We start from the raw sequence: 16,287 nt of genomic DNA, 5'->3' as shown, positions 1-16,287 counted from the left end.
CCACACAAGGAAGAAATTTTAACCCCGAGAATTGCCTGCTCTGAGGAGGGCATCCGTTTCCTCTTTTAGTAGCCGGCCTGTCCCTGTCTGTGTAAGGGTGAAAGGGAGTCCAGCTGAGTTGGGGGCCCAGGAAGTTGAGATACTTCTAGAGGAAGATGGTTGCAGTCCCTCTCAAGTGTGAGGTGCGCGCCTCTGGGATGCACACCTCGGAACCTCTAGTCGGTTTGCGTCATCGTTTTTATCCAGAAGCTTTGTGTTTAATGCAGGGAGACACGGTGTGGCGCTTTCCCAACAGGCTGGGTTTCTCAACCCTCTTTTCTTGCCTATCAGCAAGTGGTTTTTTTTTGCGTGGCAAAGAGGAAGGAAGGAGCGCTAGACAAAGTCAGCAGGTCGCACAGGCAGCAGGTGTCACTTTGTGAGGCCGTGTGCAGGCTGCCTGATTCCTATGGACCCTAGAAACAACCTTGAGGGTTAACTCGGGCAGGGTTGGGGGTGGGAGTGGGGGGGCGCAAGGCAGGTGGCCCAAGGATTTGGCATTTCTCCAGAGGCCAAACCCTATTCCCTCCGGAGGGAAAAAGAGATAGGGTCCAGCCCACGTCGTCAGCCACATCAGAGCACCAAGAGAACACCAAGTCTTTATTACCGGAATTCCTATGAAACAGCTCCAAGGGAAAAAAAACCACACACAGGAGGGAAAAAATAACAAAGTGACACACACAGACTTAGAGCTTTCCCTTCGTGCGCCATGATCAGGCGCACGGAAGGCCCAGACGAGTTTGGAGCACAGTCTAGCTGCCCCAGGCTCATGGGGGGGGAGGTGGGGAGTGGGGAGCTGTCCTTCTCTCCAGGGGTCACAGGACTGGCTGGGTGCCGGCGTGGTCCCCCACCCCCACCCTGCACTGTGCATGTTTCCAAACTTTGTCACTCTGTATGTGCACCACTCTCTGGAGCCCGGGGATGCACGACCTGCAGGAGTTGAGGCGATTGCAGTCCCATTTCCACCACGCTCCCATTTCCTACCAGTCCCTAGCATCTCCCCCCCCCCCGTCACCCAAGCATCGGACCCCACTCTCAACCAGGGCCCCCGCGCCTGCCCAGGCTTCCCAGATCTCTCTAAAGGTCAACGAGTTCCCAGATCAAGGACCGAGTGGGACACAATTGCGGCTTCCATTCTCTTGGCAGAGGTTGGTGTCCGCTGAGCGGTCCTAGAATTACCTCTGTTCTTCAAATCACCTCTGGGGCTCCACCTGAGGCACCCGGCAAGTTCCTGTCCTGGTGCCCCCCCCCCGTGCTCTGCCCCTGGCTGGTAGCCTCTGCAACTTGCACTCCAGCCCGGCACCTTCTCAGTTAGGGTCACCCTCACCCCGAAACTCCAGCACCTTCCTGCCTTACAAAACGGCAGGACCAGTCCAGCCCCTAAAGGGCCCCACTGTGATGTAAATCAAGAACCAGCTTCGGTCTTCAGCCAAACTAAAGACCAAGCTTAAAGAGAATCCTCCAGCTCCGGGGGTCACCCTCCCCATCCCTGCTGGGTCAAGACGAGGCTGCTGGAGGTAACAGCCAGCCCTTAATAGAAGCAGCCCTGTGAGGTGGATCCGAGAAGACCACAGTGTCCAGAGTTCCGTGCAGGTCGGGGCGAGAGTCAGCAGTTCCCGCCAAAGCTGAGATGTCAGCGGTCTTTGCAAAGAAGGCCACAGGGGTCGGGGGATGGAGTAGATCAAGCCCGCTGTGGCAGGAGAGATGGGAAAGAGAAGCCGGAAAAGCCCTTGTTCAGGCCCAAAGAACCTCCGTATGGGCCATTTTGCCAGTTCTTTGACTGCAACCTTGGTGCTTCCTGGGATCTTGCTTCTTTCTCCTCCTCCTCCTCCTCCTCCTCCTCCTCCTCCTCCTCCTCCTCCTCCTCCTCCTCCTCCTCCTCCTCCTCCTCCTCCTCCTCCCCCTCCTCCTCCTCCTCCCCCCCCTCTCTCTCTGGAGGGGTGGTTCCTGAATTTTCTGCTCTTCCCACAGACTGCAAACCAAGTTGTGGCTGGCTGCTGTCTCTAAGTCCCTCCTCCAATCACAAGCAACTCTGAAAGTTCCATAAGTCCTGTGGAAAGTGGCAGTGTCTGGGCTGGACTGTGGCCAAGGAAGCCTGGGCTGTGGTATGCAAGCACCATCTGTCTCAGCTGCAGCTGGAGGGCACTGGGGTTTCTCTCTGGTTGCCTCCACCGGTCAGAGCATCTCTGGCTAGGCGACGCTGCTGCTGGCACCTGGGAGCAGGGAAAAAGTGTGACATTTTCATCACAGGAGCTTCCTGGTCTTCCCCAGCCTGGAGAATACGAGGCCCCTCAGTGGTTCTAGATCATCCTGGACCACAGCTGCTGCTCAACCTCAGGAGTAGGAGAACTCGGTGGGAAGGAAGGCCTGACAGGTGGGAGGCTGCTCCCCCCATTCTGTGCCCCGTTTAGTAGCTGTGGGGGTGGGATGGGGCTACACTAAGTAAGAGGACCCGGAGGGCCAGAAAAGTAATCTCAGGCTAGAGTTTGGTGAGCCCCAGACACCAAGCTGAGTTCATAAGACGTTTGCTTCAAGACATGCACGAGAAAAGCAAGGGAGGAGTGGGACCACAGTGCCGGCTGGTGACGGGATTAACAGGTGGAGCAATGAAGACCCCAGAGGTAAAGCTGTCAAGGCCGTGATGAGGAAAGCTAGGAGGAGGAGGAGGCAGGGAGGAGAGGGTGGCTGGCCCTGAACTGACGGGACGCACTCTCAGGGGTGCAGCAGGGACCCAGCGGATCTGGAAGAACAGCACTGTGGAAGGGGACAACTGGGCCCTAAGAGCAGGAAGGGAGGGATGGAGAGAGCCGAGGGCGGAGCAGCGATTGAGGGAGAGGGAGGAAATCACTGCATGTGGAGGGAAGTAGAGACAGGAGGATCTGAAGTTCAAAGTCAGCCTCATCTACATAGCCATTCAAGGGTGGTGGGGTTACATAAAACTAAATTAAAAGTTGGTATATATAGGGGCTGGAGAGGTGGCTTAGTGTTTGAGAGTACTGGCTGTTCTCCCAGAGGACACAGGTTCAATTTACAGTGCCCACATAACAGCTTAAAACTGTCTATAACTCCAAAATCTGACACCCTTACACAGACATACATGCAGGCAAAACACCAATGCACATAAAATAAAAATAAATAATTAATACACATACACACATACATGCATACATGCATACATGCATACATGCATACATGCATACATACATACATACATACATACATACATACATACATACATACATAGATTTGCAGGGGGAAACCATATGCAATGCCACAAGAGAGGCAAGCCAGGCTCAGTGTTACTGTGATGTCACAGCCCAGCACCTCTGGATCTTTGGGAGGACACATGGTAGGTGGCGGGCTTTCGCCCCAGCTGCTCCTGGTGGTGGCCCCACGCCTTACCTCTTACTGTCCGTCTCTTGGGGTCTCTTCCACCTTCAGTACCTCCTGCCGCCTTCCCCGGAAGTCTTCATCTGAAAGGCAAGGGGAGGCTACCTCATCTTCCACCCTGCAGAACCTCACTTGGGCCTGCCCCCAGGCTGGGCAGGGGAGCTGCCTCAACTGTCCCTTTGCTTGGGTCCTGATGCCCAGGTAGCAGTATGTGGTTGTGCTGAGGCAAAAGGCAACGGAGCACTGTCTTGACTCTACCGCCAGGCTCTGTCGGAGGCCTTGGACGAGTCTTACCCTTTGTTTGGTCCCCGGTTTTCTCATCCATCAAATGGGACAGGGATGATGGACTATCTAGAAGACCTCTAAGGCCTTCTAGTTCTTGTATCTGGTGTCTCCTGATCCCCCCTTTTTCTTTTTGAGTCTGGGTTTCTCTGTGTATCCCTGGCTGTCCTGGAACTCACTCTGTAGACCAGGCTGGCATTGAACTCTCAGAAACCCCTCTGCCTCTGCCTCGAGTGCAGGAACTAAAGGTGTGTGCTGCCATCACCACCTTTCAAAACTGAAGATGTCTAACTTGTGATTATTTGTGTATGAGGCCTGCCTGCCTGTCCCTCATTCCCTAGAGAACACTCTCTAGGAGCCATGCCTGGCATACTGGGCACCCCTTTAGGAACCACAGGAAGGGAGTGGCATCGTGTGCACCACATGGCAAGGGTCCACGTCTCTGTGGGCTCCCTGCCTGCCAACCCTCGACATGTTCCCCCAGACTGAGTGTCCCCTTGCTGAACATTAAACACTAAGGACCTCCCCTTGAAGGGTCACCCATCACAAACAAGTCAGAGCTCAAGCTTCCCCGCCCCGCCTCACCATAAGCATGGCCCTCCACGTCATCCAGGAGGTTGGCTGTTGACACAGCAGCTCCCAGCCTGCCATGCTGCTCAGGAAAACTATCCCAGAGACCAATGGGAACTGCCCCAGTTTATCCAGTCTGCCTGGGCTCTACCCTGCCAGTCCACCAGCCTCAAGAAGCTTCTATCATCCCTTCTGTCTGCAAGCTGCCTAACACTGGCCCTTCTAGGCTCCTCTCCTGGGATCAACCAAGCAGCTAGCCAAGCCCCAGCCCCCTTACCCTGCCCCCATCTCTAGGGACAGAAAGAGTGACTTCTGCTCCACTTTGGCTACTCAACTTTCAATATCCTGGGCCCCCTTGGCTAAGCACGATGGGAGCTTGGGTAGGAAGAGAGGGAAACATCCTTCCACTTGAAGAACCAGAAGTAAGAAAGCAGGCCGCCGGAGACAAGGCTGCAGGGGACCTGGCAAAATTAGGCAACGATTTGCTGATTTCAACGGGAAGACCACTTTTTCTCCCCCAAATGCAGATGGCTTGAGGCCAGAAGCAAAGAGGCCACAGGAGGCATAGGAAGAACAGTGTCCAAGGAGCTGCCAATGGGGTGCCCTGGTTTACAAAGTAAGCAAGGGGGCCACAGAGCCAGACCCTGAGGAAGGTCCAGTTCAGAGGGTCCGGCTGGGGTCTCCATCACTGTTCCTAGGGCTCACCACCCCAGCCCAGCGCCAAGCAGAAGGATACGACTGAAGCTTCGGCAAGTGTCTCCTCTTTGACTTCCTCATTTTGGTCTTCTCAGAGAAGGCTCGGGCGAGTTCAAACAGCTTCCTACGAGTGGCTGGGGCAGAGAGACTTGTAAGCCCATCATGCTCCGGATAGCCGGAGCATCAGATGGCTTCCCTCCAGGTTTGGGGCAGCCAAGGCAGCACCAGGCCCCTTGGGCGGGGACTGGGGAGAGGAAAGTACAGGAATTGCAGACACCAGTGCCACCTAGGGAGCAAGTGTGCCATCCCAGGTCGGCCTCCAGGGGCAGCACAGGCCATCACTAGCCAAGTACACAGCCTGTCTCTAGTCCAAGATCCGGGTATTCCTTCCCGAGAGGCCAGAGTCACAGATCTTGGCTTTCTTTCCCGCCCCTCCCCAGCCACCTCCACAGTTGGTCCTAGGGTTTCCATGACTCATCGGAAATTCTCCCTGAAATAAAACCCTGAAAGGATCCCGGCCTCATTCCCCCTGGTTATGGGTCTGCGAAACTGGAAAGGGGAGAAATGACAAGAAGCGGACAGCAAGAAGAGGTCCCCTGCCCCAAATGTCTCCCAGTCCCACAGAAAGCGGACCCAGTCAGCGCCTCCTGTCTCGGCCAAGCCCTCTCGGCACAGAGAACGTGGACACTGACATGCGTTATTTTTCTTCAGACAGCTGGCTGGCTCAAGAGGATTTAATTTGTCTCCAGACTCAGCTGCAGAATAAAGTAGGCAGGAAGGCTGAGGGAGCTAGCCTGTGATTAAAATGTCACCCGAGTTCACCAAGAGTCAATAGCATTAAAAATCCTCAAGGGTGGGGGCTCCCCTTCTCTCGTGAGGCCACAGGTCCTGCCTTAGGAGAGCTGGGACAGGGGTGTGACGGGAGCAGGACTCACATTTTCCCATGTGTTTCAACTTGTCCCTGAATAAGGCATCTTCTGACACAGTGGGGTTGGTGTCACTGGTTCCTGGAAGGAGGAGACACCTGCTGAGGGACCAGGCCCATTGGGTCTCTGAGGTCCCACTAAGGGAGAGGGAACACAAGCAGCCGCCATGGCCCTGGGGAAGTAGATGACACGGCTCCCCGCCATGGCCGTTCAGGTCTGTCCTTACAGCAGGAGTGCCGGCTTCTTCCCTAACCCGGGGAATTTAAGGCAAGTTGCAAGAGTACTTCTCCCTTGCAAGGTGCATTCTCTTCTTCTGAGCCAATGGGGGCAGTCTTAAGAGCTGCTGCCCCTGTGGGAAGCCGGCTGGCACAGAGTTTCAACTTCTGTGAACAACCCCATATTCTCAAAGTCATGCAGGTAGTTTGCAATGAGCTGGGTGGGGAGATTTGCATGGTGGAAATCCCTAGAGACTGCACCCACAACAGAGCAGACTGTTAACCATTTGCCAGCACATCAGGGCCCTCTGCGCGTCCCAGCTCTGGTGAATTGAAGCAGAAAGGACACAGAGTCAAGAATGCCAGCGCGACCTTGTCCTCCTTCCAGGTTCAGCCCCTCCGTTCTTCCCTCCCGGATGTTGAACAGGATTGAGAGCAGGGCTCAGCCCAGAGTCAGAACCTAGGGAGCCACCGGGAGGAAGCCTCCTAACTCACTCCTCACCGAGTGGATCTCTTATTGCCTTTCATTCACGGCTTACCACCCTGTGTCACCTTGTCACTCTGATCCAGCTCAGCAGCCCCAGTGTCCCTCATTAATTTGGGATCGAGGACAAGGAGCTCTGTGAAAACTCCCAGATGAACATCTGGTGGGGCCTAAGCTCCTGGCCTCTTGCTTATGAATCAGTTCTATGGGATTTTCTCTCTCTGAGCTGGGATTAGCGGGGCGCCTTACCCTTCTGCTCCTGTCTTCCCAGCTCTGCTCTAGGATGGAGGCTCTGCTCCTAGAAAAACTGCTGAGCCCTTTTGCATATGTACAGGGGTGAGAGCAGTGATGGGCCAGGGATCCAGAGTCCACGGGCCAAGTGCAAAAGCAAGGTTCTGTTCACACTCCCAACCTCAGCTCAGCTATGGTCTGTACATATTAGTAGTCTGTTGCTCAAGCTCTGGTCTCTCAGCCCCACTGCTGCTGGCTCTGGAGGAAGTCAAGAAATGAGCTGGGGAGCAGTTATATTAGGGACTTTAAACTGGGGTTCTCTGGCCCTCCTGAGGCAGTGCTGAACCACCTAGCTGTCAATGCTCAAAACTCACTTTTTCCTGCCTATGGCAGGGCATGGCTCTGAGCAGGTAGTCCTCAGCTACTTAAATGAATGAAGAGCCCTTCCCAGATTAATTTCACCCTCATCCTCTCCACACACTGGACACAGTCAATGTGTGTGTCTTACCTTTGCGGGTTTGCTATTAGACATTAAGCCTCAATGGATCAAACCTCCCCAGGCTCTGAGACCTTCCTACTCTCAGTTGCTATTAAGGGACATTACATAGTTCAGTGTGTCCTCTGGTAGCCCACGATCCAGAAATAGTTGGGAGGTCAGCCAACCTGTGGTAACCTACAGTACGAGCCCGAGCACTGAAGAAGGTATCTCACCTCACAGGAGGCCTCCTTTCTGGCCTGCTGAGGGGCCTCATCTTCCCACCCTTGTTTCCTCATCCTGCCCCCAAACTCTCTTAAAGTTGGAGTGTGAGCCCACTGAACCCATCAGGCTCTCTCTCAGGAGAGCAAGCTTACCTGGGACAGAGGAGGGAAGGCCTAAGTCATTTCCGACAGCCACATTGCTGGATTTGGATTTCTGGGATTCATACTTCAGTCGATCTGGAAAAGGAGATGGTTTCTATCAGAGAAGTGAGCTCCGGGACACCTGGGGTGGGGCATATTGGAGGCTGCTGGAGGCTGAACCCCCTGAAACACACATAAATACACACATGCACACAAGAGTGTCTAGCAGTTGTTGAAGAACTTGTGACAATAGAAATGACTGCCTGATAAGCATCCGCAATGTTAGAGCGTCAGGACTAGCAGTTTCCAGAGAGTCCAAGCCTAGTTTATTCTATTGTTTTAGGGTTTTATATGGAGCCCGGGCTCTCTTGGAACTCATAGCTCTCCTGTCTCAGCCTCCTTAATGCTGGGGTTGCAAGTATGCAGCTGCGTGCCCAGTAGGGCCTCTTTTGTGCCCCTGTGGGTCTGCTCCCACCATCCCGATACCCTGACAGTACAACTTGCTATGTCCTTCCCAAACACATCAGACTCCCTCTCTACCCTCCTCCCTCCCTCTGTGACCTCTATAGGACCACCTCTGCAGTCCTGTCTCCAAACCCTATCTCAAAAGGAAAGACATCCCAGGTGGGGGGCAGGGTAACCCATCCATAGAGGATGCAAATACCCTGCTCTAACCTCTTCCATTCAGGAAGCCTCCCATTCTGGAGTCAGTTACCTTGTTCCCAGGGTCCAAGACATGGTACCTCTGCCCTATGGCTAGAGGTTGGTGGGAAAGGCAGCATCCCTTCCTGTCATCCAAGCCAAGGCTAATGCAGGGCGGAGGAGAAGACCCTAGTGGGCACATCCCTCTTCCTCTGAGTTCCCAAGCGTTCCCAAACCCCCACTGACTGAATCCCAAGGCTCCTGTATAACCCAGGAGGGCTATGCCCATGCAGGTTCAAAAGCATCTGGCACACTGGCCTCCAGTACAACCCCCTCCTGAGGCCTGAAGTCACTGCCCGTATCATTCTCTTCTCTTGTGGTGAGGCGTGGTGCCCACCTCTCTCCAGGGCAAGGAGAAAGTCACGGTTGCGCTGCAGCTCCTTCATGAACTCTTCGTTCTGCAGGAAGAGGGCAATTCTCTCGTCCTCCAGGTACTGCTTCCAGCGGCTGTCCTGGTCGCAGGCACCAGGTCCCGGCACTGGGGCTGGGCCTCCCTCTCCACCCATAGGTTTGGAGCCCCCGGGGTGACCCTGAGGAAGAGTTAGCATACAGATCACCTACTTCAATCCATGTACACCAGTCTACAAATGGGTGCCTTCCCAGAATCCTCCAGCCCCATCCTGCAGTCCTCTCCTCCCAACAGGGTCCCGTCATTGGCCAAAATTCACTGGAACAACTCAGAACCGTTTGCTCAGCAAAAGCAGGGAAGACATGGATAAGGCTTTTCCTCCCAACCTAGGGCCCCCTCATTCCATCTTCTGGAACCTAAATTCTGCAAAGCGATTTGTAAACAGCTCAACCACCTGTCCGTGGGCTACCCAGTCTCACGCTTCTCTCTCCATCAGTTGCATGCCCGACCAGCAGGAGCGCCTTGGAGCATGCCAGCATCTGAAAGAAGCTTCCAGGAGAGGAAGGTGCAGCCCTGGACCCCACCATTAGCTACCCCATTTCCTTCCCTCCATCCTGAGGTGATGGCTGCAGCCAGACAGCATTCTCTGGCAGCCACTTCCCCTGGGCCCAACAGGAACCATTGGGTCAGATGAGAAGCAAGGCCGTGGGCTCACCACTCTTCCCTTATAAACTCTATTCAACAGAAGCAGCTCAGCCTAGACTCAGAAACCAAGGAGCAAACCTGACTGGCACTGAATGTGTAGAGCAGAGAAGACACTGGACAGGCAGGCAGGCTTGGAGGCTTGAGGGCAGCCAGGTACCTGAATGCTGTCCATCTGCTGGGGCAGGATTCGGAGAAAATCATCAGGAAGGTTGCCCAGTAGGGGTGGGTTCCAGTTCCTGTAGCGACTCTGGCTTGCAGGTTGTCCAGAGCCCAGGACATCAGTGCTGGGGGGAGGGAGGTAAGGAGAGCAGGGAGCAGTCAGGCCTAGCCACAGCTCTGCTGGCCTGTCACAGGTCCTCAGGAAGACGGTGGTCTCACTCAGAGCATCCTGTGCCTACACTGCCTTCAGACAAAGGTACAGATGTGTATTCTTCCGGATGAGGGAAATGGCACGCCGAGAGGGAAGGCGGCCAGACCAGGAGCAGTGACGACCTCTTCTCCTCCCCCTCTGTCAGCAGCTCCTTAGCTCCTCAGCCTTGGCCTTGGTCTTGGGCTGCTTTCCTGTCACTCAGTGCCTCTGGTGCAGACGTCAATGTTACGGATTTAAATTCAGACTTTATGAATGTCCCGTACAGACCGGGGGTCATATGCTTCTGTGCTTGTGTCCCTAACAGCTGGCACAGTGCTGGACCCTTAAGTAACAGATATCGCCCCCACTCCACCCAACAGACGACAAGTAGCTTGCTAACAGCCCATCCTATCCTTGCTTTGTTAGGGGAAGGGAGCTCCCAAGATTCCTGGACAATCAAGCAGATCTGAGTTCCCATTCTGGCTCAGCTACAGCCAGTAAAGGCTGGGAGAACATCGAGAAGACCCCGTTCAGACCCCTGGTGCTTCATTAGCAAATCTAGACTCTGTTGACCTCCTTCCAAGGTAATGGGTGTCCCTACTCTGCCCCCCCCCCATGAGCTGTGTCTTGAACTGCTGGAGGCCAAGGTTAGATTGTTGTTTCCAAGGCCTCTTCTCAGGCAAGGTGTGCCTTTGCCAGGTGGCCAGGACTTGACAGGAAGAAGGGCCTGGCTACCCTGACCCCAAGCCCCATCTCCAAGCCCAGGCCTGAAGGGAGCCTGGAGCTGGGCCAGGAACTCCACAGCTCCTCAGCAGCCTGCTGCGTGGCAACCGCAGGACACGTGTCCCGCTGAATCAGGGAAATGACACATGGAGAAGGCAGGCGGCTGGGGGTGGTGGGGACCACGCTGGCCTCAGCCTGGCTTTGATTTGGCCTCCAGCTTCAGGAATCCCTCCGCCCCCTCACTGGAGGGGAGCTTTTCCGTCTGCTGCTAACTTGTGGAAATAACTTCCTTTCCTTTTCTATTTTGGGCTGGTGGCCCGGTGGGTATGAGGGGAGGGCGGGGGCAGCAGCAGACGGATAACCAGCTGCTAAGTGCTAGGGGGAAGCTCGACTGGCAGCTTGGAGACACACAGGGATCCCCAGAGAGGCGCCTGCAGGGGAACCCAGGACACGCATCCCTAGGCCAGGTTTCCCTCACTATGCTCTGCCGCTTATGTCCGGGTCCCAAGTTCTGTTTTCCTCCCAAGGCCCATCTGTCAGTCCCACAGACACCACTTCCAGCCACAATGGGAGAAGGCTTATACAGGCTCCATTTGGGGTGAGGTCGACACCCCCACTCAGTCTCACTTGGAAGCCACCAAGGATGGCTGCAGAGGGAGAGTCCAAACTCTGACCAAGCCCCTCTCACCACTGTGTTTCCTGGATGCCCATGGGATGGGAACTGACGGTAGGGAGAACTCCTTTTCTTCTGGGGTTTCCCTGGCTTTTGGGCAAGGGTCCTGGAGAGAGGACCCAGCTCAACCTTCTCCAAGCCCTGGGATGAAGTCACCCTCAGCTGCAGGCAGCCCCTGAGGCAGTCCAGCAACTCCATTGTGGTTAGAAAGGAATGTCAAAAATGAGCTGTGAGACAAAACTTCCAAGGCTGCAATTTCAACACAAAAACAGCAGGTGGCCTGTGTGGAGGGGTTCTGAGACTCAGGCAGAAGAAGAGAAGGACTAAGCCTGGGAGGGGGAGGGAGAGAACAACCCACACTTATCCACAGGGTGTTGGACCTGCATGGGAAGGGTTTCAGGGATGCACCTTTCCAGAAGTTTTTGTTTCTTTGTTGAGACAGGGTTTCTCTGTGTAGCCTTGGCTGTCCTGGAACTCAATTTTGTAGACCAGGCTGGCTTCGAACTCACAGATTCACCTACCTCTGCCTCCCGAGTACTGGGATTAAAGGCTTGTGCAACACTCTGGAGGACGGTGGTGGCGCACACCTTTAGCCCTAGCACTCAGGAGGCAGAGACAGGCAGATCTCTGTGAGTTTGAGGCCAGCCTGCTCTACTGAGCCCTCCAAAGCTAGAGAGAAACCCTGTCTGGAAAACAACAACAAAACAAAAAACAAACAAAAGCATGTGCCATCACCCAGGCTCCAGAGGGGTTTTAAGTAGAGTCTGAACATGCAGTCCAGCTCTGTCCTATCACCAGCTCATTCGAGAGACACAGTGGCAGAAAGGGACCAGACGACCACTCCTCTCAAATCTAGCTTTCAGCAGCTGAAGACTTTTTGAATACCAGCCTACCAGTGCCCTGCTGCAGCACAGCCTCAGGCTCCCGTAGTCTCAGGGTAAGGTTCCACAGAGTCCCATGACCTGTGTCCCTCTCCACTCACTCTGATGCAATATCCTTCCAGGCGCTTCCTTGGGATGGTCCCCTCTCCCTGCCTCCAGGCCTTTGCACATATTCCTGCCCTCAGATCCACTACACTAATGCTAAGATGTATGAACTTAAGGCCATGTCTTGGAAAGCAGCTTTCTGAGACCCCATGTTTGTGGATTCCCTAAATTCTGATCTACAGAGGGGCCCAGAGTACAAGCAACACACACACACACACACACACACAGGTACACAAGCACGCATACACGCACACATGCATAAACAAATAAATGTAACTGGAAGTATTTAAGTACTTTGGGATAAATGTTAAGGTTTGGGCCTGCAGTGTCCCCACAGGCTTGTATGTTTGAACAGCTGGTCTGCAGCTGGTGGCACTGCTTTGGGCAGTTAATAGGCTCCTTATAGGTGGGCTCTGGATGACAGAAGCAGGTCACCAGGGGCAGGCTTAGAAGGTTGCACCTGCCTCTGGCTCTGGGCCAGTTCTCTCTGCTTCCTGATGTGAAGACCTACAGCCCTCCTCTCTCTTGCTGACAGGATTGTTCTGCCACGCCTCCCTGGCCATTGTGAGTTAAAATCCCTCTCAAACCATGAGCCAAAATAAATCTTCCCTCTCTCAACTCCTTCAAGGGTTTTGTCACAGCAACACACATGAAATACAGGCACTAACAGCAACAACAAAACAGAAGTCAAAGGAAAAGCACTGAACCCTGAGCTCAGTAAGCTGTCACAGGTGTGACCTCTGGGGTCAATCTCACCCAGGTGTCCCACCTCCCCGCCTGCATCCCATGTACCACGGTGAGAAGTCCAGCTCTCTCTTGTCCCTGACTCAATAGATGACCTCTGCCCTGCCCAGCTAACCTTCCAGACTCTCGGCTACCTATGCAATAGCCTGATTTCTCGCAGGGAGGTAATGACATAGCAATGAAGTCAGATGACCTGGGTTCACACCCCAGTTCTTAGCCTTGGGGACAGCAGTGAACCTCTCTGAGGCTCAGCATTTTCATCTGTGAAATGGGTGACAACAGTGCTTTCTACTTAGGTCACTGGGTAAAGAACCACAGCAGCCTCTGGCATTTAAAGGGTACTTGGGGAATGGCAGCTGTTCTTACTGACTTTGTAAGTCCTTACTAACCGTTCTGGGGCTCCTAATGTGCTAGAATGGGGGATCACTACAGCAGGTCCCCATTGTATCACACCCTGTCACCCAATCTGTCATTGTAAGAAACAGCAGCTTCCAGGACAAAGTGGCCACACCTAGGCTCTGCAGCCACCAAACACAGAGCCTACAAAGGCCAGCGCCTCACATACAAAGCACACTGCTAGCAGCTAGCTTTATTTTAAGCTTCCAAGTAACAAGTCTCAAAGCTAAGACAAGTCTCTGGGGACTTGCAGTCCACTCTCCTGTCTCCAGCCATCAAACTACTCCAGAAAAAGACACATCTTCACATTGCTTAAAAATCTTCTCAGCATCACAAGCCCAGGGGTGACACGGTCATCCTACTGGTGACTGATGGTGACCCGGTGGTGCTGGGAGGGATTCTGAGGCTCATCTCTCCCCAGCAGGAGGTGGCACAATGATTAATTACTAATGTGTCCATGGCTGGGGAAGGGAAGGGACAGGACACTATTTCATGAGCTCATCTTCCTACTCTGCCTCTCCCTTGATTACACATTCCCAGAAGCTGGAGGTTGTACCAAGTTTAATTAACTGTGTCCCATAGGCATATGCTGCTATGCCCAACTTTTTACATGGGATCCAGACTCAGGTCCCCGTGTTTGCTCTTGCAGATACTTGACATGCAGCCTTCTGCTTTACTTTTTTGGATAGTTTCTCACTTAACCTGGGACCTACTGATTGGCTCAGTCAGCTGGCCACTGAACTCCAGGGCTCCGCCTGTCTCTGCCCTCCAGCTCTGGTGTTAACAGATGTGTGTTGCCGGCCCAGCTTTTATATGGAGATGGCTAGGAATTCGAACCCGGGCCTCTGTGCTTCTGTACCAAGCGCTTTGCCTGCTGAGCCATTTCCCCAGCCCCACAACACTGAGGGTTTGAAAGTTCTCCTTGGTGTCTAGATGACATGTACCTTGCGGCAGATGAAGTTTGCAGTTGGTAGAACCATCTCTTGTGGGGGAAGCCAGTTTCCTACTGTGTTTTACACAACCCCAACTCGTGTCTTCCTCTGTGTCTACTGTGCCCTGACACCAAATGGATTCTCACCGGGGAGGTGGAGTTGGCGGAGCCACTGGGTAAGGCCTGTCGAACACGTGCATGTGGTAAGCTGGTGGCGAGTACACGGGCGGGGGCTCTTCCTCAGAGCTATCCGGCTCCAAGGTCCTTTCCAAGATCTAAATCAGAGACAACAGAGACATACAGAGAAACGATGACTGACAACGATACTAATGGCCCATCCTCCAGGTACAGGGGCATTCGGATGAGATCAAGGACCGGCGAGGACCTGAACTAAGGAGCTTTGTGCACCGCTGGCTGCTGGGAGCCGCTACTTTGCGATGCCAGCCTCACGTGTTACGGCTAACATGTGGCTCCCATGGCCCCTCAGTTATACTCAGCAACGAGGATAACACACGGCCCCAAAGGACTGTTCGTGGCAGCGGCACCTACCCAGACAAGCTGCAAAGTGGACACAGGGTGGGAAAGAGAGTGAGGGTGGGGAGCCGGGCACTCGGGGCACATCAGGTGGTATGTGCATCCTGGGAAACGCCCCTGGACCAGTCTCAGGTGATGACATCATTCACACCCTCCTTCCTCGTACTTTCACAGCTGTCATCTTAACCCTGCGGGTCTAGTGCGTGAAACCCCAGTTTACAGATGAGGATATGCAGGCCCCAGGGGGTTTTATTTGTTTTGTGGTGCCTGGGATTGGACCCAGAGCCTCACACGCATGAGGCAAATGCTCTGCCACTCGGCTACAGCCCAACTCTTTTTGCCTTGAATTTTGAAATACGGTCTCACTAAGTGGCTCCGGCTGGCCTTGAACCTGTTTCATTACTTCTCCTGGGGAGGTGTGAGCAAGAAAGGACGGCACCAACAGGCCAAAGAAGTGATCCCACCCAAGCCTAGAGGTACTTAGCGGGAGTGACACCCCCCCCAACAGTTGTGCCATCACAAGGCCCAGGCCAGGGTGGGTAATGACTCCTGGCGGCTTCGTGGAGTCCCTGATTCAGTTAACCTCTTGTGTGCTGCAGCAGAGATGCACACAGCTGGTATAGGAGGGCGTGGCTAAAATGGTGGGCGATGGCTCCCTACCGACCCTCGCTGCCTTCTGTGAGGGAACAGCCCCAGCTTGCTGAAGGGCTGGTGTGAGCTGCCATGTCACCTCAGAGGACAGCAGTCCAGGACACCGACACTTCTGATCCTCCTGCCTGAGTGTCTTAGATTACAGGCCCTGGGAGACTGAGTCTGCTTAGACTGGAATCTCCAACATGGACCGTAGCTTCCACGGTCACATCCTTCCCTCAGGGAGCCTGCACACCCAGGTGAAATGCTCAGGGAGGACAGCCTCGCTGCCCGCTGCCCCTGCTCTTCACTCAGGGGGCAGGAAGCAGGGCAGAGAAAGGTCCAGGATAGGCGAAGGCTGAATTCCTAGTATCCGGTGGATGTGAATCTGCCCCAGAGGCATCTGGGCAGATCCCTGTCACACACCTTGCCCCACCCTGCCCTCTTTCTCAAAGACCAGAGAACCTGGAAAGGGTTCAGAGACCCTGGCTGACTCAGCCCCTGACTCCCCCAGCCCCACTTGAACTCTTTAGGGACGGAAGTCACTCCTCAAGCTGTGTCTCGGCTTCTGCCAGCCCAGGGTCCTCTGACACATCTGAGCCCTAGTCCAGCTGTACCCAGCACAGGAAGGCTGGCAGGGATGTCCTGGTGGTGAGCGCGCACAGGCCCTGGTGGTGAGCATGCTCACACGCTGTAGTGCTCAACTCAGCCAGCATGAGCCAAGGAGGCTCCTGCCCTGGAATGCGCACTCCTTCCTGTGAGGCGGAAAGTATTTAAACAGCCGCTTCTCCAGAAAAAGAATGAGGCGGCCCGGCTGGCCGGGCCTCCTCACTACTCATCCCACATTCCACCAGGAAGGAAAGAGATGCCAGGGAAAGGGAATGGTACAAAAAGT

General features: G+C 54.4%; 1 protein-coding gene across 1 annotated transcript in view; it reads right to left on the bottom strand.

The window, feature by feature from the left end:
* Window positions 1-1,942: 1,942 nt before the first annotated feature.
* Cuedc1 (CUE domain containing 1) overlaps window positions 1,943-16,287 on the bottom strand; it is an 89,440-nt gene continuing 75,095 nt past the window's right edge. Inside the window, exons 3-11 of the mRNA XM_005075801.4 lie at window positions 14,376-14,503; window positions 9,584-9,710; window positions 8,710-8,902; window positions 7,683-7,766; window positions 5,910-5,981; window positions 5,015-5,108; window positions 4,294-4,352; window positions 3,439-3,509; window positions 1,943-2,249 (exon numbers count right to left, since the gene is read on the bottom strand). Coding sequence (XP_005075858.1) covers window positions 3,442-3,509; window positions 4,294-4,352; window positions 5,015-5,108; window positions 5,910-5,981; window positions 7,683-7,766; window positions 8,710-8,902; window positions 9,584-9,710; window positions 14,376-14,503 — 825 coding nt within the window. The 3' untranslated portion in view covers window positions 1,943-2,249; window positions 3,439-3,441. The remainder of the gene's footprint in view (window positions 2,250-3,438; window positions 3,510-4,293; window positions 4,353-5,014; window positions 5,109-5,909; window positions 5,982-7,682; window positions 7,767-8,709; window positions 8,903-9,583; window positions 9,711-14,375; window positions 14,504-16,287) is intronic.

This window comes from Mesocricetus auratus, unplaced genomic scaffold (assembly GCF_017639785.1).
Source record: "Mesocricetus auratus isolate SY011 unplaced genomic scaffold, BCM_Maur_2.0 Super-Scaffold_100007, whole genome shotgun sequence".
NCBI classification, from domain to species: domain Eukaryota; kingdom Metazoa; phylum Chordata; class Mammalia; order Rodentia; family Cricetidae; genus Mesocricetus; species Mesocricetus auratus.
This window is presented reverse-complemented; position numbering and strand designations above follow the sequence as displayed.